Here is a 26,347-nt window from a genome sequence, read left to right on the forward strand (position 1 = left end):
TATATATATATATTCATTCTTGACATGTGAAACCGAAGACTGGAGTAATCGGTTGCTTTAAAATGTTAAAATCTATAAAAACAGAAAACAGTTCTTTTTATAACCGTTATTTTGATATTATAATTGAATTAATATTTCATGTTTTTAAATGTATTATTAATCAAATACATGTAGCATTGATAAGCATGAGAGACTTATTTCTAAAATATTACATGACCATACATACTTGCCTTAAACTTTTGAATGGTAGTGTATGTTAACTTAAGATAAAATCAAATAAAACAGTTCAGTTTTTTTTAATTGTGTTAAATATTTCATTCAATACACATCCATAAATATGGATAAATCTAAGTAATACAGCATAGTCTTGTCCCAGCTTTAGGCTTCATCAAATTGCTTTTGTGTTAAGATGTTTCTTTTGCCCACAGAATCCTAGTGCTTGGGAAGTTAAATACATTGGTTCAGGTGTGGATTCGTGAAATCAGTCAAGCGAAGGTAACTTTTTGTCCTTTTAATTATAATATACATGAATAACTGCCCACAGATACTAACTGTTATATATTTTCATGTAATCACAGAATATTCCATCATCAGTGATTGATAATGTTTGTGGAAAAATCTTCACGTTTGGATCCTACAGACTTGGAGTTCATACCAAGGGTAAGTTTTATACACTAGTTCTAGATCGATTAGGACATGTACTTCACGGAGTCTCTGTGTGTCTGTGATATCTCATTCACTAACCTAATTGTGTAGGTGCTGATATTGATGCTCTCTGTGTCGCACCCCGTCATTTGGAGAGATCAGACTTCTTCTCCTCGTTTTACGAGAAATTAAAGGAGCAGGAGGAGGTCAAAGACCTGAGGGTAGGATGCCTTTTTTGAATGGCGTACATATATACGTCTAACCTACAAGATCTCTGAGGCTTAAAGGGGTCATATGATGCTGCTAAAAATAACATTATTTTGTGTATTTGGTGTAATGAAATGTGTATGCGGTTTAAGGTTAAAAAAACATACTGTGGGCGGTGTTATGCAAATCTTCCCACATCGTGAAGTAGACATGTGGGGGCGTGTTTAAACGAGGCGTTTTAGGAAGGCGTGGACAAGTCTTAACTTTTATAAAGAATATCTCTATGTGTTTGAGACCTTAGTCTTTGCAACTTTAGGGATCTTATCTATTCATGAACAGCTTGTAACACTCCAAAGAGAAAGGAAAACTTGAAATCGCATCATATGACGCCTTTAATGATTGATTTTTGCTCTTGCCTTCTAGGCGGTGGAGGAAGCGTTTGTACCAGTGATAAAGCTGTCCTTTGATGGCATTGAGGTATTTTTTTTAAACATCCTTGCATGAAATAAAGGGATTGTTCATGCCAAAATGATCATGTCGTTTTAAGAACGTGTGTATATATTTATATACACATATATATTTTTTGTAATATGTTGATATGTTTTTGGCAGATTGACATACTATTTGCCCGACTGGCTCTACAAACCATTCCAGAAAACCTGGATTTGCGAGATGATGGCTTGCTAAAGAATCTTGACATTCGCTGCATCCGGAGTTTAAATGGTAATTAGTCATAAATGATTCATTTTGGGGCTGAGTATTGACATTTTGAGAATCGATTCCATTCTGATTCACAAGCTCTTTGATTAGATTTTTGATTCAATGTCATTTTGTTCGGATATAAATCATGTCAGTTTGTCTAAGGCAAAGCAGTCTAAAATACATAGAGCAGGTTACTTTTGGTATGAAACAAAGTCTCAGCTTCTGTCATTTTTTTTTTAAAGAAATTCAAACAATAACATTTTGTGGTTCTTTAATGTGTCATGACAGTGCAGCACGTGAACCAATCATCTCTTCTGCTTTACTAGTTATAGTAGCACGAAATAAACATCAACATCAGAAGGTATCTTGTTTCAACTGCAAATTGACGTCAGTGCACACCATTTTTTCAAGTACAAGTCCACTGTAGTTAATCTACTCTCCTGTCTGGAAAAAATGGCAGATTCGCTGTTATGATTGGTCAGATCGTCTGTCAATCAAACTCCCTGCAAAGGGTCAATTCGTATTGGTTCATCAAAATCAAGATCGATTAAAACCGATTAATTTATTATGTCAAGCCCAGCCCTAAATTTAGTCTGCTTACGTTTTCCCCTGGTAATCTTGATTTATCATCTTTTTGATTTTCTAAATGTGCTGACTTACAGGTTGCAGAGTTACTGATGAAATTCTTCACCTGGTGCCCAACATAGAGAATTTCAGACTGACTCTAAGAGCCATCAAACTGTGGGCCAAACGTGAGTAGTTGCTTGTCAGCCTTGCATTGTGTTCTGTTCATGGAACATGCCACAATTGGTCAAATGTGAAAACAATCCCCACAGTGACCTTAAATGTCCTGCAGTGTTTGCGGGAATTAGTGCAGTCAATGAAAAGCAGCACTGCCACTTTGTGCCTGCAGGAGGTTCTTTTGGCTTGCATTTGCTGCCTAGAAATCAGTGACACGTGCTTATGCTTGCACTTTATTGAAAAAGCAATCAATTTTTGATTGCTATTTGGCTTTTAGAAATGCTTCATTTGACCTAACTCTGGATGTGAAATTGAAAAATGGCAGGTACGTTCATTTATATCGTTGGTTCGAAGGATTAAAGAAATCTGATATTATTTGAAACTCTTACAGGTCATAATATCTACTCAAATATCCTGGGTTTTCTGGGGGGCGTATCATGGGCCATGTTGGTTGCAAGAACCTGCCAACTTTACCCCAATGCTGTGGCATCCACGCTGGTCCATAAGTTCTTCTTGGTTTTCTCAAAGTGGTGAGTTTTTCAAACTGACCTTGTTACCACTGGTTTGAAGTCAATGAGATAATGCAGAATATAAATATAAACTTCTGGTCTTTGTTTTCAGAGACCTGTTCTCTTCAGATTGATTCATTAATTGTTTTTTCCCTGCTTTTTTTTTCAGGGAATGGCCAAACCCTGTCCTTCTGAAGCAACCTGAAGACTGTAATCTCAACCTCCCAGTCTGGGATCCCAGGGTACTCCTTTATTCATTTATTTATTTATTTTTTTTGTATTGTGTGTGTGTGTGTGTGTGTGTGTGTGTGTATGTATATATATTTTAGGGATGCACCAATACTGGTATCGGGCCCGATACTGAGCTCCTGTACTTGTACTCTTAAAATGCCCCGATACCAAACGCCGATACCACACAGCATGTGATAAGTGCCATATTCAGACAAAGAAACACAGACAACAGACAGCAGAATGGAGTTATTAGAGATTAAAGATGTCTACGATTACCAAGTATATGTATGCAATGAATATAAAACATTCAGTATCAATGCCTGTATAGCTGATTTGGGGGTAAGCAAATCGCGCTGAGTGGATTGAGCGCACGGCGGCGCAGATGCGCGAGCTTGTCGAGTGAATATACCTTTCTCACAGACATTACTGGAAAGTTTGTAGTTCGGTCGGAGATATCTAAAAGAAGTAAGTAAAACAATGCACAAGATACTGGTAGGGAGGGAGGGAGAGAGAGAGGGCGCACACTTCTGTTGTGTGATCTTTATTGATGTTCGCTCACTTAGCACACATCATTTGGATTAAAACTAAATCGTAAATATAAGACAATTTATAGGGGCTTTCACTATAAACGTCATTTATTTTTACCCTTAAGCATACACGACTTTCTGGCGAAAGTGAAACTAACAGCCTGTGTGAAATGCGCTAGGCTGTACTGTACTTGTCCCTCATTCTGCACCAGTACAAATACGCGCACGCGTTGTGTGTGTTTTGCCTGCTTCATGAGTGTTTCTGCATTATATGAGTGGCTTTGAAAAATAAATCGCTGCACATTTCAGATGAAAAAAACGCGACTTCTGTTTCTGAAAATATCACAGTTAGGAGATTTATAACGAGTGGTTCTGTATTATTACAGCAAATCGCGTGATTACAGTACTAAGCCGCTGCAATGGAGCAGCTCTGATGCTATTAAATTAAAGATGATGTACCATAGAGAGAGAGAGAGAAAAATGAACAGTGAAAGTAACAAAAACTTGTAAAATACATTTTAATGGGCATAATTAAGTGTGAAAATAACAGAAGGATATACAGTCAAACCAAAAATTATTCAGAGACCAGATATAATTGTTTATATTTTGTTACTAGTGGGTGTAAGACACTATAGTTCATTTATGTAAAGTGAGGATAGCAAAATAAACTAAACTGTGATATATTATACCCAAAAATTCTTCATACAGTAAACTACCAGTAAAATTGATTCAAATTTGGGACCAAAAATTATTCAGACCGAGTCTGAGAAAAAATTGAAGTTCAGGTTTGCATGACGCTGGTTGACAGCATGCCCATTAAGGCTAAGGGTCACCCGACAAAGTATTGATAGTTGTGTAAATATTGACAGCTGTCTGAATAATTTTTGGTTTATTGTAATCCATTACATACCTTTCTATCAAAGTTATCTGACATTATCAAGCTGAATTTGTTCTGACACAGTTTAACTCTTGAGTTTTTGTCATATTTTATTACCATGTTCTAAACTATAGCGAATAAACTGTGATGATGTGAGAAATGTTGAAGGTGTCTGAATACATTTTGGTTTGACTATCTATTTGATTAATGAAGTTAACCAACTAACATTATACATACTCTTTTGGTTTCTGTACCCAATATTTAAAAAATTTACACATGCAATGAAAATATTGGTATCGGTACTCGGTATCGGCAAGTACCAAAAATAAAAGTATCGGTATCGGGCGAGTACTGGAAAAAGTGGTATCGGTGCATCCCTATATATATATATGACAATTGACATTTATAAATGTATTTGTTGATCTGTAAATTTCATGTTAGATGTTCAAATCTAGCTAAAATAATCAAGGCAGGTTTTTTATGCACAATGAACTGAAGGTACGCTTACATTTAATCTTTTTTTTTTTTAAACATAACAATAGTAATACATTAATATCAGTATATGTCAGTAAATAACACTGTTCACCTATATGTAATTTGTTAAATTCTGTGTGGGGAGAATTTAAAACATTTGTGGAATTGTGAAAGTGACGTGGAAATGAATCAAACTTCCCAATGACATTTCTGGTATTGGAGGTTACAAGATGAAGTGAATAAATTGTTGCACCAATAATACCAAACAGAACTTAAAAAATGATTATTCAACACTAATTATGTGTGATAAATAAATCAAGCAATGTTTTGAGAGCACCAAAGATTAGGATCAATAGACTATTAAAATTCCTTTATTACTTAAGTCTTGACATTAGTGTTGGGCGATATCCTCCATAGTCCTATCGTCAGCCTGTGAGATCGCCGATACGTGATGATACCATGCTAATTTATTTAATTGTTTACTTGCATAGATTCATAGCCGGATAGTGAACTTATTTCAGGGTAAGGCTAAAAGCAGCCTAATATTACTGTAATCTATTAGCTTCACATTATATCTTCTTATATCTAGTCAGGTGGCTAATGGATGTCATGTCATAAAATGTAATATTACTGAATTTGTATTTTACATAACAATTAAATAGAAACATTGTAAGTTACTAATTATAATGCTTACATTTCCTCAGTTATTCAAACAACAGCTACAGAAATCAAGCAAAAAACATTTATCAAAGAACATCATCACTGACTTTATTCTAGCATGAGTTTATGCACTCTAAACACTCCCGTTATAATCGGTGAAGCTATCTACACTGTATGATGAATAAATCTCTTACACTTACATCGCACGTACATCTGCACTTTGTTGATTATGAGGAGAGAATTCGTGAGAGAGCAGTATTCAGTCAGCGAGCGCGGGCACTGAACAACAAAACGCTTGTGCTGCAGCGATGATTCATCTGAACGCCTCTGATTGGCCGCTGCATTCATAAACTCAATGGAATCGTGTGTAAATCGATGCATCGTGAAATTATTCTGCATTGATTCTGAGATTTTCCGAAGGCATCGCGATTCTCTTTTGAATCGATTCTGAGCGTAGTTTTTAACAGCAGATGGTACTGCGTGCTTTAGAAATAGCCTTATTCTGCTTGCATCCAGTTCCTTACACGTGCACCATTTGAACCTAAAATAATCATTCATAAAGTTCGAAAAGGTTGAAGCGAATTACAAGGATGTTCACAGTGGGCTGTGTTTATATTAGGGGTGCAACGGTTCAACTTACTCACGGTTCGGCTTGTATCACGGTTTTCGAGTCACGGTTTCGGTACGGTTCGGTATGCGCTATGTTAAGGGAAAAAACTATTGGCAAATAAAAATAAAGAAAATAAGAACAAATAATCTAACTACAAGCAACAGCACAAATAAATAAACAGTGAAAAAAGATAAATAAAATAAACAGTGCTTTTCAGGTTTTTTAGGTAGGTCTAACATAGTTTTTAGGTACAGAAATGGAATAAATCAAATGCAAAATAACATTGCATATTTGACTGTATAAATTAAAGGTGAATCCTTATTAAAGTTATTCAATTAAGAGCAGTGAGAGGTTTCCGTGGTTTGCTGTTTGATTAACATTAAGAAAGTGCTGTCACCTTAAGAGAACGCACTGATACTGTACGTTCAGCCGACTATGTCTGCTAGGATACTCACCAAGATGGGCATTTTGACATAATTTGAGTGAATTTGTCCATTCAAACACAAAACTTCACAGAGAGCTTAATATTTGTGCGTGTTCTGAGACGCGGGTTCACGTGCTTCGGATGAGCGGCCACACAGATCTTCTCACTGCGCGCGTGAGTTCACGTCTTCTGGCTCTTTAATATTTAAACTGGCAAGGCTTAAATGAGTTTAGTTTAAACACAGATAACAACGTGGTCTCACCAGCGCTATCAACACGTGATGACGGCATAAATGACAGTTATTCCAGCATAAAGCACTCGCATTGATTAAAGAGTGACTGGTTTGTCCACATATTTTTTCTCTCTCTCATCGCTCTTGTTGTAATGTATTGGGAAGCCAGAATTTGTATCCATCAACAGAAACATGCATTAGCTGAACTCTAACAAACCATATTACAGATGCACTCAGAGTTAAGCTGAACCGCGGTCCTAGTGTATGCCGAACCATGTGTGGAGAACGATATGGTTAGATTTTTTTACAGAGAACCGTTGCACCCCTAGTTTACATTAATCTTGCGTCATAGAAGCATAAAAGCCGATGTGCAAGTACATTTAACCACTTACATTACTCAGCCGAACTCACAAGTGCACTTCTTCATGAGCATTTGAGTGTGCAGTTAAAAACTACCCTAGAGAGCCATCTGCTGTTAAAAACGACTCTCAGAATCGATTCGAGAGAGAATCACGTTGCATTCTGATAATCTCAGAATCAATCCACGAATCGTGATGCATCGATTTATTGTCCCAGCCCCAATATTATTTAGATGATAATACTAGCCTAATATTAACAATAATAATAATAATAGTTTTGCTATAGTCAAAGGCGTCAGCCACATGTGATATCTGACTGTCGTTCATGCATGATACTGTCGTCTATCGCACAGGTCTTCAACTAAAATTGCTTGAGGTCCAGTAATGAACCCTCCTCACCAGCCGAGGTCTGGAAACTTATTCCTAAAAACATGAATTGATGGTTTTTGCAGGATAGTTCAGCTCAAATTTAAGATTAAGACCTTTTTTAAGACTTGCACAAATAAAATTAACATGACTGTAAAAAGCATGATATACAGTTCAGACACGTGTTTTCACAAAAACAAATTTTTTTATAAAATGATAAATTTCACATTTTAGCCTTTAAACTTTTTAAAAGTTTTTTTTTTTAAGAAAATGGAGTCAAAAGTATCAATTATATTAATTTTTACAATTATTATCAATCAATTATTATATTAATTAAATAACACATATTTTACTGACGTCTTAATTGTTTAAGTAAGGGATAATCAACAGTTTGCCATGCATTAAAAGATTTTAAATGCATGACGTGGAGGCCAAGAACCACCCGACACGAAGCGGAGTGCATTAAAAATCCTTTAATTATTTAATGCATGGCAGGCCGTTGATTATCCCACTTATTCCACGGTCATTTGCCAGCATAGGGTTGGGCGATATGACCCAAATTTTATATCACGATATGACTCATTTTATATCACGATAATGATATATATCACAATATAGTTATTTATTTTCTTTTAAAAAGGTTTTTATAATATTAAAGTCTTTGATACCATAGAATTTTCACAATCCTTGTCACCAATGTCAATATCAAACTAATACAAGCCTAAAAAGAGACACGCGCGCACACACACAAACCTATAAAGATAAAGTCAGTGATGAAATAAGGATAAGAAACGAATTGCAAGCAATAGGACAAAAACTACAATAAGTAAGATACGCTACATGCATTGCTTAAATCATAGTCTTCACTGTGTTAATTACATCTATTTATCTATCTATCTATAGATAGATGGATTGATAGATATATTTAACACGTGTATTATGTATAGATTCTATACATGTATATAAATATCATTATTATTATTATAATTTTTTTTTATTAAAGTTACAAAAGTGATTTAGTCGAGTGCAGTGAGAGATTTTCTCTCACTGTTGTTTGATTAATATAAATGGCAGACAGGACGAATATTCGACAACTTCCCCTTTAAGACCGAAGTCCGGATCCAATTTACGGTTACATATGAGTTTTCTTTTTCAGTTGTTTACTCTCTCTTAAGACCTAACTCGCTGTGTTTATGAGGATACTTGCATAGACGGGGATTCTGATGCATATAAGTGTGTTTATGTAATCGTTCAAAGCCAATAAAGTGGCAAAAAAAAATGCATGCTCCTCTCACACAGAAACAGAGACGTCGCACGCATATAGCTCTGTTGTTTGTTTCAACGGCTTAAAATCGGTTGTTTTAAAACTGCAGTGCTTAAAAACGTGTGTCCATGCTACCGATGTAGTCCCTCGTTTAGGAACAAGCTCCTCATTTTGTCCTGGCTTGTCGTTCACCACCTGGTTCTGTTTCCCCTTCACGTCCCGTGGTGGCGTGTAAAGATCGCAGTCATCCAAATTCTGAAAAATTATTACCGTAAACAATGTATTTTGTGATACCACGAAATAAAAGATAGAGCATAATATGAAACGATAGACTTTTTATTTCATCCATCCGATATATATCGTCATATCGCACAGCCCTATGCCAGCATTGACAACAATTTGTTTATGATGTTAGCAGCACAAGATTTAACCGGAAGGGTTAAATGACCCTTAAATTACGGTTATTTTCATCAGTTGCGTCTCGTTAGATCTAGCATTCTGCCCGCTTCAAATCAGATACAGAGATGAAATAGTCCGGTAAGACCACATCTATTTGAATGAATTATAGCATTTATTTGAATGAATTATTGATCGATCTATCGAGAGAGAGATGACAGTTGTGCATGTGAGTTACCTGTGTCTGCAAGTTTTTCTCTACAAACAAAGAAGCTGTTATTTTCGATTTTACGTCGTTGCTGAGAAATATAATGTAGCGATCTAGTATCTAAACTATTTTATTAATAAAAGTCGTGGGGCAGCACCGACAATGTGTCTGCAATCTCCGACCTCTCTCCCTCTCACTGCGTTTATGTGCGAGTGGTGTGTGTGTGCATCAATTAAAGCAGCACATTAAAGGGGTCATATGATACGATTTTAAATTTTTCCTTTCTCTTTGGAGTGTTACAAGCTCTTGGTGCATAAAGAAGATCTGTAAAGTTGCAAAGACTAAAGTCTCAAATCCTGTCAACCACGCCCTCCTAAAACGACTCGTTCTAACACACCCCCACATGTCTACGTCACGATGTGGGAAGATTTGCATAACGCCGCTCAAATGTTCATGCAAAGAAAGAAGGCGTAACTTTTATTCTCGCTGTAGTATTGTTGTTGGCGCTCTGCCATGTCGTGAAGTCGCTGTGTGTTTCGTTGTGAAAGCGAAACTACTTTGTTTGGCCTTCCAAAAGAGGACAATATCCGCTTCGTCATGCCTGGAGCTGATCCGTGCTGGTCGCTGAGGAAATACATCAACTTCGCGCTGTGAATCGCTGGATTGGCTTTTACCGTGGACAAAGTGGAGTCCAGCCCGGGGTCGTCACATGTGGTTGCCGCAACCACTCACTCTAGCCCGCTGTGTGTGACGCTGTTTCGTTGTGAAAGCGAAACTACTTTGTTTGGTCTTCCAAAAGAGGACATGGCTAGAAATCAGTGGTTAAGTTGTATTTACAACACTGTTCCAGAACAGTACAACCCAAATATTCAGATGTGTGCAGTGCATTTTGCGGAGGATGAGGACTGTTTAATTTGAGAGTAGCCTACAATGCCGGTTTCTATAAAGTGGGGCAGTTCCAAATTTGCAAGGACAGTGTCGCTTCTGACTCACAGCCTGTAAGTATGTTTTTTTTATATAAAGAATTTGCTACTGACGATTCAAACGCGAGTTTTGAGCAGTGTAGAGTAGCACTTGTTGTTTGTCGTTTCTCCAGACATGGTTTTATGTTTATGCAGCGCGATACGCAACGCGTGCAAAGACTGTATAAGTTAAGTTATTATAATCAGTAGTTGTGTCCCCACTGGATGCAACAAATGCCTCGTTTGTAATGGGTTTTATTGTTTTTGTCTTGTCGGGCAGTACACGGCATCACAGTATGGTAAGGGGTGTTACATTTCCGTCACACGCTTGAGGTTTTCAGCCAATCACAATGCACTGGATAGCTGGCCAATCAGCGTACACCTCGCTTTTCAGAACGATGAGCTTTGTAATAATCTACGTGTTTCAGAAAGGCGGGGCATAGCGGAGCAACAAAAATGTACAGTATGTTGAAAATAATGTTTTTTTTTTTTACCTTAAACCGCATAAACACATTGCATTACACCAAATACTTTTTAGCAACGTGTTTCAGAAAGGCGGGGCATAGCGGAGCAACAAAAATGTACAGTATGTTGAAAATAATGTTTTTTTTTTTACCTTAAACCGCATAAACACATTGCATTACACCAAATACTTTTTAGCAACGTCATATGACCCTTTTAATATAGAACGGTGATTAAACTGACTTGATTAAATGATCTGTGCATTAAACTGTTTTAATGCATAACAGCCAGCCAGTCAGAATCGAGTATTCAGACAGAGCATGGAATAAATTTTTATAATGAATTATCTTCTTGTCGATCCACCAGTTCACATTTACAGCTCTGCGTATTTGCTGCGTAAAAACATGGGTTGATTTTCATGTTGTTCTGAACAAAAACTGCAGACGGGAAAATGCACATTCATTCTCTGCCAGCAGGTGGCGTTGTCAGACCCTCAGAAATATAGCAGTTTCCCCGGTAACGGCAGTACACAAAGCAGCACAGCATCTGACTGCAGCACTCATTTATTCAATGAAATCATTGCCTATTGAAGTTTAATCGTCACATTCAGCCGTATCGCAGTTCTTGTCTTTCCGTCCCCAAATTTAAGACCTCCTGAAATCATAATTTCTTGTACCATTTAAGACTTCTTATGGCTTAAAATTGAAAACTTAAGGACCCATCAACTTTCCTCATTTTTGAGAATGCCATTGTTTTTCACTCACTGAAATTGAATTATTCACTTGTCTGCGCGCCGCTCTCTTCACTGCATGCACGACTGTACGTCTAAACATAGCAACCCGTGGCGCAGTAGGACCCAAACAGCTCTACTGAGCTGACCTTGATGTGCTTGATATAAAATTGATTTGATTAGAAATTAGCATTTGGCATTTATTTATTTCATTATGTCAAAAGGCTTCGCGGTCCGGATGGACGCATCTCGCGGTCCGGATTCGGCCCGGAGTCCGCCAGTTGGCGACCCCTGGTCTATCGGCACAACCCTACTTGATATAGGTAATGAGTACAAAACTGACAGTCAGGAAGTGTGTTGAACTAATAAGAAGCCACATTATCATCACAATATTGTTGGTGCTGGTTAATTTTAAATGAAAGTAATATCGAACATATCATAAATGTTCAGAATATTGCTTTCTTATTTTGCTGTCATGTTTTTTTTATTTTTTTATAAACAAATATTGTCATCCGACATAAATCATACTCGGGCTTTCTACAGAGGCCTCTATAGACAGCTACATTAGCATATCATTTACTAAATGGTACAATGATTTTTCTGTGCTGCCTCAGTTAGATTACTCACTTCAGACTTCAGGGTGTGTGTGTGTGTGTGTATGAATTTTGCTTTATTGCACTGCTAATGTTTTGGGCTTTTTTCCTTTCAGGTAACCCCCAGTGACCGGTACCACCTCATGCCAATCATCACACCAGCTTACCCTCAACAAAACTCCACTTACAATGTGTCCACCTCTACTCGGGCCATCATGGTGGAAGAGTTCAAGCGGGGTCAGTCTCATTTCTGAAGATCCCTAGAAACATTCTCATAGTATAATGAAAAGAATGATCTCAAAATATCACATAAACATTTTCTCTCCCTCATGTTGTTTCAAACCTGTATGACTTTCTTTCTGCAGTGTAACACAAAATAAGATGTTTTAGATAATGTGCACCTTTATTGCTTTCAAACTGCGAAAGTGAATGGAGACATGGTCTCAAGTCCCCAAAAAATGAACATTTAAAAAGTGCCATGAATAATTACGTACAACTTATGTGCTATATTTAAAGTCTTCTGAAGTTTTGTTTGAGGAACAGACCAAAAATTTAAATGGGCTGAAAATAAATTGGCTCTGCAAAAGCTCTTAAATCTCATTTGTGTTCAGGTACATTCAAATATGGATCTAGGTGGTGTATAAACTACTTTCATGGTGCTGTTTTATTTTGTCCTTTTAAATACAGTGTGATTAAAAACCGAGTCATACAGGTTTGGAATAATGGCGGAAATTTCATTTCTGGTTGAGTGATTTGTTTTAAGCTAAAAGACGCTGATATTACGCCAATATTACACGTATTTGACTCACATTTGAATTGTTTAACTCCTCGCAGGTCTTGCGATCACGGATGAAATATTGCTGAATAAAGCAGAATGGTCCAAACTATTTGAAGCACCAAACTTCTTTCAGAAATACAAGTATGTATTAAGCTGCATATCCTGTTGGACACTCATGGTGAGAATTAATCATTTCAATAAAGATTTATTTCTCAAAACTGCACCCACACACATTCATAGCCCATTCACAATAACTATTTTATGTAATCAGTGTCATCAATTTGAAATAAAAGCAGAATTTTGCATACTATCGGTTTATGCATATGGAGTACAACACAATGGCTTTTATGACACTCTACCGTTTTTGACAGTTAAAATGTGTTCTAGTCCAATTACAATTGTAGAGCATGCCTGAAATGTATGCAACATTTTTTTGAGATGGTTAAATTGATATATTTTAAAGGTAGGTATTTAAGTTTAAAGTGGTTTTCTATTTAAAAAGGTTTTATTGGTTTTCTTGTGCTATATTAATTTGTATACAATTCAAAAATAAAATGTTTTAGTTCACAATTCGTACAATGTATTTCTTGTTAGTCTGTGTTTTCATAGTGTTTCTAATTTTGTTTTATTTTCTATTTCCGTCAATGTGTAGCATTTAGTCTGTGTTTTTGTTAAAAAAAAATTTTATTAGTGTGGTGTGCAGTTCATCATAACGGCTTGAAGTCAATATTTCAGGCAAAAGAAACAGAATTCAGACTAACAAAATAGGTTAATAGAGGTCTAAAGCAATCCAATCAACAATTTTTTGTTAGTAGGGGTTTCGTCTTTAACAAATTTGAACTCATTTCAACCTTTCTGAAAACCCTTCACCCACACAATCTTCTCACCCCACATGAGGATGCAGCGACTGTATGCAGTTCATTGTGGTGCTCAAAATTCATAATCGCCATTAGTTCTTCCTTGAAGACAATGTAGCAATTAGCGAGTTTCAAAGAATGGATTAAATATGATTGATTTACAGTATCTCATTCTGTTCTGTCCAGACAAATCCCTAATATGTAATCAGTGTGGGGAAAAAATGTCCAAAGTGTGTTGCTTTACATATACATCCACAAATCATAAAGTTATTAACTCTTAAGTTGCGGTCAAAATGCAAAAATCTTTTTTTTTTATTTTTTTTAAATCTCTATTAATTTGAGCTATCTCACAGAAAATCATGCATTTTTGTAATCAATATAATGCTGAAAGTTTGTACATGACACCATCTGTTCAAATAACAAGTAACCTGTATTGAGCCACTTTGGTAGGACAAAGTTAAACAGTTTTGCTTCAAAGAAGCAAAGTATTTTGTGAATTTTTAGTGGGAAACAGGTTGGGATAGTTCACCCAAAAATGAAAACGTTTCTTTCTTTCTGTAAAACGCGAAAGAAGGTATTTTGAAAAAAGTTGGTAGCTAAACAGTTGCTGGTAGCCATTGACTTCCATAGTATGGAGGGAAAAAAATACTATGGATGTCAATGGCTACCAGCAGTGGTTTTTCAAAATTTATTTTGTGTTCAACATAAGAAAGAAACTTAGAGGTTTGGAACAACTTGAGGGTGAGTAAATGACAAAAGTTTCATTTTGGGGTGAACTATCCCTTTAAGAACATTCTTTTTCAGTTTGATTGACAACTGATCAGCATTTAGATCTTTTCATGTTTCTACTGTAACAGTTGTTCAGATGCTTAGTGTGTGTTCATGAGTGATCCCTGCTGTGTTGAGTGAAGATATATTTGTCTTTGGAGAGAAGTGTCAGTGATATCGGGGCGGGACGGCCCTGTAGGTTTTGCCGGGTTTGGTTGAACAACTGTGGTCTAAAGGATGTAATGGCATTGTTCTGTCTTTTATGTCCCAAGGCATTATATAGTGTTGCTAGCAAGTGCACCGACAGAGAAGCAGCACTTAGAGTGGTGAGTACAGCACTGTCACATGCTTTATCGGACTGATGTTCAGCTCATGTGCCCTGCATCAGTTTAAAAATGTTGTAGGCTAGGACTAAATAAACTGTTTGTCTGACAGGGTGGGCCTCGTGGAATCGAAGATCCGAATCCTGGTGGGAAACCTGGAGAAGAATGAGTTCATCACACTCGCTCATGTGAATCCACAGTCATTCCCCGGGCCAAAAGAGGAAAGTGAAAAGTGAGTTTAAGACGCTTTAACAAAGGCTTAAAAATGACCTAAGGAAGTAATGTCAAATGTGGCAGTCTTTACTCGCTCTTTCCTGTATTTGTATACATACAGGGAGGAGTTCAGCACAATTTGGGTAATAGGTGTTGTGTTCAAAAAAATGGAGGGACCAGAAAATCTTAATGTGGACCTGACATTTGACATCCAGTCCTTCACAGACACTGGTAAGTCTTGCTTTCTCTTGGCAAGAGAACAAAAACACACAGCTTCTGTTTTCTAGATGTTTGTTAGTATTGCGCCATGATTAAACTTCTCTCAGTAATCAACATTTGTTCTCTGTAGTTTACCGGCAGGCGATCACTAGTAAAATGTTTGAGGCAGATATGAAAATCACAGCCATGCATGTGAAGAGGAAACAACTGCAACAACTACTGCCCAAAGTCGCCATTCAGAGGAGCAAGAGAAAGGCAAGCGTTCATCTGTTATTTTGCAAATAGGCTGAACAATCGTTTCAAAATGTAGAACAAAATGGGTCCTCTTTATGATATCATTTGACGTTTTACTGTTTTTTGGCTTCTTGCATGCTTTATGACTTTGATTTAGTCGACCAAAGTCTCACTGCCTATTTTTAAATGACTATTAAATGATTATGCTAGATTCTTTACTCTAGGAATTTAAGCATTTTAGATCAGTGGTTCCTAACCCTTTTGACTCAAATTGTCCAACACAATATTTGAAGGCCCCCCGTATTTTCTATATAGATATTTCCTGTGTTTTATGATGGTCTGTTTGTTTCCAGACTTTTTTGTTAACAGAAACTGGGACAGTTGATATTTAATTAAACAAATTTCATTATTTGATTACAGAATATTCTGTATGTCCTTAAAAAAAAAAAAAAAAACAGCAGTTGGAAAAATGATCTCTGAGTTTTATTTTTATTTTTAGAATTTTCTTTCTTTCTTAATATTAATTCTTCCTCTGGCTCCCTGGTTTAGGATCACTGTTTTAAATGCTTTATTATTATTATTATTATTATTATTATTATTTTATTTTTATTTTTTAATCGATATATAGACATTTATATTAATGCTGTCAAACGATTAATCGCGATTAATCGCATCCAAAATAAGTTTTTGTTTACATAATGTGTTCTGTGTATATTTATTATGTATATATAAATACACACACATACAGTATATATTTTGAACATCTATGTATTTACTATTTACGATATATTAACATGTCTATACTTATATTCATATAATTTATATTTTAAATAAATATATTTTTTATTTATAACAATACAATTTTTCTGAAATATATACATGCATGTGTGTGTATTTATTTATACATGTGTATATATATATATATATATATATATATATATATATATAAAATAAATATACACAGTACACATACATTTTGTAAACAAACTTATTTTGGATGCGATTAATTGTGATTAATCGTTTGACAGCACTAATTTATATTCATCATTTTAGAGACTTGTAATATTGATAATTAGACCTTTCTCACTCAGCAAACTCACTCTCTGTTTTCCTGTAGCATTCATCTGATGGCCTGCGTGTGATGACTGATGGCAGTCTCGACCTGTCCGTTGACAGTGACAACAGCATGTCAGTGCCGTCCCCCACGGGCCCTTCGGCTGTCAAGATCGCCCGTGCCTCCAGCCCTCAGGGGTAAAACATCAAACCATTTTCACCTGGTCACCTGGTCACCTGTTCACCTAACTTCATTTTATCTCCATTAACCACTTGTCAGTTTTCTGTAACTCCGATCTTTTGGGAATACCAATAGACATGGCTTTTTCTTTCTTCTCTCTCTCTCTCTCCCTCTCTCTCTCTCTCTCTCCCTCTCTCTCTCTCTCTCTCCCTCTCTCTCTCTGACTGTAGCTCCACTGGGACTGCCACAAACACCTCAGATTTGCAGGGAAAAACAGACACTTCAAGAGGAAGCACGCTCTTGGCAGGTGGTTTAAATGCATGAATGTTTCGCCAATCGTATACATATTCAGGTTTTTAGCGACCCGGACCAAGGCTATCTAAGATCTCTATCTGCTGCAAGTGTAAAACTCTCCTGATATTTTAATAACAATTACAAAAAAATAAAATAAAGCATTTTTTTAAAACTTGTAAGGGGTTATTTCCATTTCCCCAGTACATTCGGCATCTGGCTCATATCGCGATCTCAAACATATTCGATCAAAACTCGTTCTTCAAAACATTTTGATCGCTATTCACGACATCCACCATCAAATGACAGTGACACTTATATTTCACTGCATACAGTAATTGCTCTGCAGTAAAGGCGTTCAAGCCAGTACAATTTTTGCAGATGATATTATTTGTTTTATGCCTGCGATAATTACAAATGAAAGCACGTCATCATTGTGTATCAAGCAGTGACACTTTGAGGAAAAAAGGTGAATTGCACATACTGAGTCATCAGACGTTTAATTAGTGTGAGTATATTTTTTCTGCACAACAATATTACGTAGCCTACCTCAGGTCGCTAGCGACCCTACACCCTTAATAAACATTGAAAAATTTTTCACTGACTATATATATATATATATATATGTGTGTGTATTAAAATTGTTTTACAAATAAAATATTTCACGTTTAATCTTTCCTGCTTTCACGGAGCAGTCTGGCGACATCGACATGACAAAGAAAGTTGCTCCTGATTGGTGCGCTTGTGTGCATTCAAAGTATTGATTGGCTCACATATAGAACCTTATAGAAGTTAGAGTTCGACTTTGTAGATAGAACCTTTTTGTTTGCTAAATAAAAAGTCCTAAAATGTGCACAACTTCACATAATGTAAAGTTGTCACAGATTAAGAATATGTGAATAACTCAATTTTGAGAAAAATATCAGATAGAATCTTATCATTTCAAGGCGGCACCCTCTATTCTAGCAGCTTCATTAAGGCTCAGAACAAAAATACAGCTGTTGCATGCAGTAGACAGATTCTGGTTCTTCACTAAAGCAAGGCAGGCCAGAGCCTGGTCGGTACACTGGTGGGAGACCCTTTGTGAAAAACTAGCTTGCTGCTGGAGCTTGTTTTAGTCCGGCCAGAAGGGGGTACTCATTCCTCTACTTGTACTCACTAAAAAATGTTGGGTTAAAAAGAACCCAGCTATGGGTTGGTATAGCACCTTCCCATCTGTCACAGTGTGAAGCCAACAGTGATGCGACGTCTCGTGCAGTGTGAACTCGGCATCAGATGGCGCTGCTCACTAAGCGTTTAGTGTAGCTTTACCTTGCAAGCAGAGGACACACGTACGTTTCATGGAGCTGTTCAAACAAAGTCTTTGAGCTGTTCCGTCTTTCCCGCCGCAGTTATCCGTCAATCATACTCTGTGGAGGAGACGCATTGTACAGAGGATTTTTTCCACGAGGGTTCGCACGGTTTCATATAACACGCACACTTCCTGTGAATCTTGGATAGTGTATTTGTGTATTTATTTATACATGTGTATATATATATATATATATATATATATATATATATATATATATATATATATATATATAAAATAAATATACACAGTACACATACATTTTGTAAACAAACTTATTTTGGATGCGATTAATTGTGATTAATCGTTTGACAGCACTAATTTATATTCATCATTTTAGAGACTTGTAATATTGATAATGAGACCTTTCTCACTCAGCAAACTCACTCTCTGTTTTCCTGTAGCATTCATCTGATGGCCTGCGTGTGATGACTGATGGCAGTCTCGACCTGTCCGTTGACAGTGACAACAGCATGTCAGTGCCGTCCCCCACGGGCCCTTCGGCTGTCAAGATCGCCCGTGCCTCCAGCCCTCAGGGGTAAAACATCAAACCATTTTCACCTGGTCACCTGGTCACCTGTTCACCTAACTTCATTTTATCTCCATTAACCACTTGTCAGTTTTCTGTAACTCCGATCTTTTGGGAATACCAATAGACATGGCTTTTTCTTTCTTCTCTCTCTCTCTCTCCCTCTCTCTCTCTCTCTCTCCCTCTCTCTCTCTGACTGTAGCTCCACTGGGACTGCCACAAACACCTCAGATTTGCAGGGAACTATGGACACTTCAAGAGGAAGCACGCTCCTGGCAGGTGGTATGTCTACTGGGGTCTTAAAGTCATTTTAAAGCAGACATGTTTATTTTGTAATTTTGTCGTTTGATGGAATAGTTCACTGAATGAACTCCACCTCATCGTTCCAAACCTCCACAGAACACAAAAAGATATGTTTTGAAGGATGTTAATGCTGCTTTTCCCCCCCGAAAGATTTATTTTATTAAAGTCATCCATATACATTTTTTTTAACTTCATATTACTTCAACCATTTTTCATACGTCAGAAGTCAAACCTGGTGTGATATGGCAAATGAAAGGCGGTTTAAATATCACAATGGAAAAGAACAGCGTGAACATTCTTCAAAATTGTTCCTTTTGTGCTCCACTGAAATTAGTTATGAGTTTGGAACAACAGTAGGGTGAGTGAATGATGACAAGACTTTCCATTTTTTTGGATTTAACTTTTTTTTAAATTTTTTTAATTGATCTTGTTTGTTTAATGTTTTTACGACTTCTTAATGCTAGTACTGATTTTGTGTGTTGATCATTGCAGTGGATGGCACTAAGCCAGATAATGTTGGGACTTCCAGTAGCAATGCCGTGCGAAAGGGTGCAGCTCCACTAAAGCAGCCCACCTCACCAGTTCAGCATGACTCGGAGAAGAAACCCGAAGTGGACAGTGTACAGCAGAACCCTCATCCCAGTCCATGTTTAGCTGCTGGCCCTGCCAGTAAGAGCCCTGCCTCACCGCTTGGGATTGAGATGTCCGAGAAAGCCAAAGTAGAGGAGGTAAGACAACGCTCTCATGTGGAATGTTTTTTTAAATTTTGTATTCTACACCTTTTTCAATCCTGTCCTTCACAGTGTTCACGACTAATACTGCAAAATTACAAAATATAAACAGCAATTTTATGTGTACATTTTTTGCTCCAATCAAGAGTCACCCATAAACGTTAAATATAAAGTGTGGATAGCACCTGAAAAGTATAATTAAATCCTACTCTTCCAGCTCTCAACCCCAGAAGCAAAGTCCTCGGGTGATACTGATGGCCATGTAGCTGTGGATCCAGAGGTAATGACTATTTTTTTTCTTACTTTTTCTTGCAAAAGTGGCTAAATTTGTATCCACTGAACTCGAAGAGGCAGTTTGTCTGTAATCTTCATGTTGTTCATCACTCAGTTTGAGTGTTTGTCATCTTGTTTTTTTTCTTGTTTTTTTTCAGCAGAGTGTTGAAGTGGTTCCTTCAGAGGGTGAATCTAAAACAGAGACAGAATTAACGGTAAACCAATGATAAAAAGGGTATGCTGGTTATAATGATAAATGGAGTGAATATGTGAGAAGGCTAAATGCTGATGTTATTTCCTGTCGTTCGCAGGCAGTGGACACCGCAGAGAAGATACCGCCTACACAGGTAAGGACAAAATTAACTATTTTTAAGCTCTAAAAAAATTTATTTTCTTGAAATGAAAGCTCATGAAATGCGGGTTTATGATGAACGCTACAATTCAAACGTTTTGAGATCAGTAGGATCTTTTTTAAGTAATGTTTTTATTCATCATGGTTTTAACAAAAATATTAAGCAGCACAGCTGTTTTCAACATTGATGATAAATGTTTCTTCAGCTCCAAATTAAGTTATAGAATGATATCCGTGATGTCTGACGGATCAAACTGAAAATTTAGCTTTTTAAAAATTAAATTGCAAAAAAAAAAAAAAAAAAAAAAAGTTTACATTTAAAAAAAAAGTTATTACATTATATTTGAAATTACATTTGAAATTATATTAAAATAGAAAACAGTAGAAAACAGCTATTTTAAATCGCAAATATTTCAGAATATTGTGTGTGTGTATATATGTGTGTGTGTGTGTGTGTGTGTATGTATATATATATATATTTTTTTTTTTGGATCAAATGAAGCCTTGGGAGCATAAGTCTCATTATTTGGTCAGTAACATTAAACAAATCATACTGATCAAATTTGAATGGTAGTGTAAGATAATTGTGATTTGTAGGCAAGCAAATAGTTTTTTTTAGAGCTTTTAAAATAACATGCTATAATAAGGATCTTTGACAATGTTAAAGATCAGCTTCTGCAGTGTTTGAAGGACTGGAGAGAAGCTTTGGTATAATTGTACTGATCAAATTTGAATGGTAGTGTAAGATAATTGTGATTTGTAGGCAAGCAAATAGTTTTTTTAGAGCTTTTAAAATAACATGCTATAATAAGGATCTTTGACAATGTTAAAGATCAGCTTCTGCAGTGTTTGAAGGACTGGAGAGAAGCTTTGGTATAATTGTTTATTTAAAAAAATATCATTCATTTGATGATCATTATTTAATTTGAAATAGTCTTCTGTAGAGCTGAATGGAAATTTCTATCAAAATGCCCAATGAACAAATGGATAGTGTCCACTACAGAAGATAAATGTCTTTTCAGTTATGGAAAGCAATCTACAAAAAAAAAAAAATCATATTTTCATAGTCATATTTTAGTTAAAGTTGATATACAGAATTTAGGACCAATGAGATTTGTCAATTGGACACGGTTATTCATGATTATTCCCATCCTTCTCAAAATTCAGGGTAACACTTTATGTAAATAAATGTCATTTTCCCATTTCCCGTGACCTAATGTGAGAACTATTCACTCCTTATTACCAATTACTGTGGTACCTTTTTACTATGGTACCAATTGCTATACCTTTACTATGAGCTAATTAATAATTTGTTAATTACAGTGATAATGAATCAAGAAGTCACAATTTGTACAGAGTATATTAATGCATTAACTACAGTTTTTAAACTATGAATTAACTATAAACTAAAAGTGATTTGTAAGTACTTCATTAGTGTATACTTTTTAAGTGTTGCTAAATTGATGATTTATCTTGTTAATGTTCCTCAGATAGCCTCTAACACTGATCTGTCGGATGTCCCGATCCTCCCGGCCAACCCCATCCCCGTGGTCAAGAACTCCATCAAGCTGAGACTCAGCAGGTAGAAGCGGCGCAATCTTTGGCCGGTCTCGTACTCAGGAGGTGAAAGTCCCTTTGTTTCCTGCCCATGTGCAACACGGCTCTCCACAAGGGGGCAGGTCTGTTCTTCCACAAACTTCCCTGTGCCCTCTCCCTCCCCCCTCCCCTTTGGTACAATGCAAAGAAAAAGAGATGTCATACCCAAAAACCTCAATGTGATTTAAGGTGTTCGTGTGATTTGGTGCACATGCTTTGTAAATCTTAACCTTCTGTTTTGATCTGAAAGACGGTGACGCTATATGCTTTTTATTTTTCTTTTTCTTTTATAAACCAGTAAAGAGGCATGTAATTATATTCCAGGATACAGTTGGTCCATTGGAGACCAATCCACCATATTGTACAGAGCTGAAGGTATAGATGAGCATCAAAGTGTGCTCAGTAGGTGGAGATGCATTGAATCCGCGTGAACTTATGACAGTACTAATCTGACATGGAAAATTCACTAGCTCACTCATCCAGATGATTCTAGCTCACTAATGCAGCTGTAATTTAACCAACTCAGTCTCAGATTAGTGTAAACACCATCGTTTCGCTCCGCCGTCTTGGCAGGACATTAATTATGAGTGTTATTAGGAGTGGAATAGCTAGAATTCCCAGAATGCTCTGAGGAGACCAGTGCTGGCCGTTCATTTAGGCTTGTTTTACCACGCGTGTGTGTGTATATATATATATATATATATATTTATATATATGTATATGTATATATATATGTATATATATATATATATGTATATGTATATATATATATATATATCATTCATTAAAATAGAGACAACCATATTGAACCTTTTATTTGCTTTGAACAGCTCAGTTTTCTTATTATATGCTGGGATTTTCCTAATGTGGAATCAAAGGTGTGTTTCGAATGACTAATGTGATTAAAATGGCAGTTCATCTCGTTACTGTTGACCTGATTTTGAGGATATGGATGTAAAAATATAAAAGATTGATTGAAATTTCAAACGAATGATGGTTTATTGGGGCAGGAGAGTTGTTTTGTTCATTTCTGAAATCTGTAGAAACTTTTCTTACTGTGTGTTTTGTGTTGTTGGTCTGTGTTGACTCTGTGGATTCGTGAAACGGTAAAGCTGCCGCCCCAGGAACATTGTCGTCACAGCACAGATTCACTCCTGTGAAACGCCTCCTATGGCCTTGCAATGTTCTTTCATACGCTTATTTGTAAGGACAAGGTATTGTACTTTTTCACAAATAAAAGTCTGTTGTTGCAAAGAGAAATTACTGTGATTGGTTTATTTGTGTTGTCTCGTTACAATAGCGTAATTGCGCTTGACACATTTAAAACAAAAAATATATTTATATTTTTTTATAGTTGATAATATATATGTTGAATAAGTTTTCCATTAAGTTTTTCTCAATCACCCTCCAAAAAAAAAAAAAGTTTTTACTTTTTAAATTTAGCTGAAAGCCATTAAATAGCCCAACTATACTTTAGATATATTGTTAAAGACTACTTTTTAAACTTTAAATATTTTTAACCATGAGAGTGTTCATATCGTATTAAGTTTTGGAACTTTTTTTTTTTTGGTCTCATTTTTTTGTGCTTGTTACGGTGTAATTACACAAATAAGTACTGAACAACAGTAATTGGCAACATGTACTTTCTATTTATTTAAGGTTAGGGTTTGGTGTCGTGTTAGTTGCTTGTAATTACCACAGACTGTAGGTAATTACGCATAATTTACTGTTATTACTACAGGAAATGTAACAAGGACACGTTAAAATGTAGTATTTATAGTCAAGGTGTAGGTAATGACTGACATTTACAAATTCCCAAACAAAACTCAGCAAATCAGAGATAATGTTTTCTACACTAAAATACTCTTGGAAACTAAAATATCCTTTAGCCTTAGTGGTTTAAAGTAAACAACTTGAACACCAATAGTCCTGACAGCCAACTACCCTGTTTATCCCAGTGCACTGCAAAATTTTCAGTTTTTGATCTTTCATTGTGTGCATTTTTTTTTTCTTTTTTCTGGAGGGCCGGTGTCCTGTAGAGTTTAGCTCCAACCCTAATTAAACACACCTGAAGCAGCTAGTCAAGCTCTTACTAGGCATAGAAACTTCCAGTCAGGTGTGTTGAGGCAAGTTGGAGCTAAACTCTGTAGGACACTGGCCCTCCAGGACCAAGTTTGGACAGCTTTAGGCCTTTGTACCCTACTTTGCAAAAGCAAGTCCATTTGGTCATTTTCTGGAGAAAATGTGACTGATGCTTATCCACACACAACATGTCACCAGTCATCACAATGCATCACTGGCTGCGGATCTGGGTTACTTACTAGAGAGTTGCTGGATAGATTTCTAGAATGCTCTGGGTGGTGCTTCGAAAGTTTATAATTGCAAAGTATGAGCAATGCAGTGATTCTTCCCCAAGCAATCAGTTTCCCAAACTTTCCCCACTTCTACAACTGATCTTCCAAACAGCTAGTCTAGTCCCAAATTCATGCTGATGGTTGAGCTAGAAATTCAAACAAACAGATCGAAGTTTGAAAGCATCACGGTGTTTACACTCTTCAGCGAGTCGAGTCGTCATGAACATTTCAGTGATGGTTTTTGTACAATAAGCTACTTCGGTACTGTGTTCAGTGCCATTTGTTATCCAATTATATCCTAAAGCAAAACCAACTGAGAGCCACTGATCTTATTGATGATGTGCCACATTATTAAAAAAAGGCATTTCTCAAAATATCTTTTGTGAGGTATTAATCATTTTGTTACAGTAGGAAACTGTAGCTATATCCTTAAAAAAAATCAAATGGTACCAGTTTATTTGCCCAAACTATTACCTATGGATATGTTATTACATGGACAGCATATTAAGGGCATTAGTTTGCTCTTTCAGCCATCAAATCACTGCCCAGTGGTCAACAAAACAGACAAGACCCAACATAGTTTAAACTGCTAACATTTTACAGCAGGACCAACTCATGCATGGCATACGCGCAGTCTTGTAATCACAAGTAGCTGCATGCTTTCCTTTTCAGTCTCTGAAGAGTTGTTAGGGGGCTGTTGCATCCGGTTTTGTTTTTTTTCTTTTCCAGTAAGGCTGTCTATCTATGCTATCGTTCTGTTCCTCACTGACGGCTGCAGCGCAGGTGATAAAAGCATAACCTTCACGCTAATGAAGTACTCACGCTCCAGTTTAAACCAGCAAAGGACCAGCATAAACCAGCAAAGGACCAGCATAAACCAGCAAAGGACCAGCTTAAACCAGCAAAGGACCAGCTTAAACCAGCAAAGGACCAGCATAAACCAGCAAAGGACCAGCAAAGGACCAGCATAAACCAGCATCCTAGCGTCAAAACATACCTAACCAGCATATGCTGTTTTTTTTCAACTGGGATACAGGCCTAAATACTGGATAAAACCACTTTTTACATTTATAAATACAAAATGCATATATATATTTATAAATATAAATGATATTACCCTTTATTTTTAAGATAATCACAATTAAAAACGGGTGAATTTTAAATAATTCTACTACATTGGTTTTAGCGGATGTTTCTATAGCCCCAGTTCATTAATATATAACCCAGGTGTTTCTCTAATTGAAATACTTTCAACAAAACATGCTTTCTTAGAAATATTGTTTCAGTTATATCAGTTTGAAGGATTTTCCTTTTAACTAAAATGACATCATCTTTCAGAAAGTGACATCATTTTGGTGGGTAAACTGTACCAACCCATATTATCAGTGGATTGGATGAATTCTGTGATGCTTTGTCTTATTAGTTGTTTGTGTCACTCTGAAACATTTGTCAAAATTACAGAAATTAAAATGTCAAAAGATGCTCACAAGTGTCACATGACATTCAGGCAAACAAATAAAACATTTCATATTTTTAATGAAAAGTTATGATTTTTTTTAATGATTTAATTATTAACTGATTATTAACTCTCACAAACAACAAATGATTATTATCTTTCACAAACCCCAGTTTGGGAAAAACTGGTGCACATAATGAAATTGTAGCCTAATTAATTCAATTTAAGCCTGAGCTTGACTGTATCTTTTTATAGAAATAGTTCCTTACAATGCAACACACGCATATTCATTATTTAAGTTACACA

At 36.3% G+C, this 26,347-nt stretch overlaps 1 protein-coding gene across 3 annotated transcripts in view; it reads left to right on the top strand.

Annotated features, from left to right (window-relative positions):
• LOC107555303 (poly(A) polymerase type 3-like) overlaps positions 1-22,941 on the top strand; it is a 26,709-nt gene extending 3,768 nt beyond the window's left edge. Inside the window, exons 3-23 of one of the 3 annotated variants that reach the window (XM_016238059.1) lie at positions 429-495; positions 579-660; positions 757-866; positions 1,276-1,329; positions 1,464-1,575; positions 2,217-2,306; positions 2,687-2,825; positions 2,974-3,046; positions 12,296-12,416; positions 13,014-13,098; positions 14,855-14,908; positions 15,018-15,137; positions 15,240-15,349; positions 15,468-15,592; positions 16,689-16,822; positions 19,179-19,258; positions 19,772-20,007; positions 20,228-20,290; positions 20,442-20,498; positions 20,595-20,630; positions 22,126-22,941. In XM_016238059.1, the coding sequence (XP_016093545.1) occupies positions 429-495; positions 579-660; positions 757-866; positions 1,276-1,329; positions 1,464-1,575; positions 2,217-2,306; positions 2,687-2,825; positions 2,974-3,046; positions 12,296-12,416; positions 13,014-13,098; positions 14,855-14,908; positions 15,018-15,137; positions 15,240-15,349; positions 15,468-15,592; positions 16,689-16,822; positions 19,179-19,258; positions 19,772-20,007; positions 20,228-20,290; positions 20,442-20,498; positions 20,595-20,630; positions 22,126-22,221 (2,044 nt within the window). In that variant the 3' untranslated portion in view covers positions 22,222-22,941. The remainder of the gene's footprint in view (positions 1-428; positions 496-578; positions 661-756; positions 867-1,275; positions 1,330-1,463; positions 1,576-2,216; positions 2,307-2,686; positions 2,826-2,973; positions 3,047-12,295; positions 12,417-13,013; positions 13,099-14,854; positions 14,909-15,017; positions 15,138-15,239; positions 15,350-15,467; positions 15,593-16,688; positions 16,823-19,178; positions 19,259-19,771; positions 20,008-20,227; positions 20,291-20,441; positions 20,499-20,594; positions 20,631-22,125) is intronic. The other 2 variants (XM_016238060.1, XM_016238061.1) reach the window with 2 other exon arrangements.
• The last annotated feature ends 3,406 nt before the right edge of the window (positions 22,942-26,347 follow it).

The sequence above is a fragment of the Sinocyclocheilus grahami genome, unplaced genomic scaffold, assembly GCF_001515645.1.
Source record: "Sinocyclocheilus grahami isolate Dianchi unplaced genomic scaffold, SAMN03320097.WGS_v1.1 scaffold530.1, whole genome shotgun sequence".
Taxonomy (NCBI): Eukaryota; Metazoa; Chordata; class Actinopteri; order Cypriniformes; family Cyprinidae; genus Sinocyclocheilus; species Sinocyclocheilus grahami.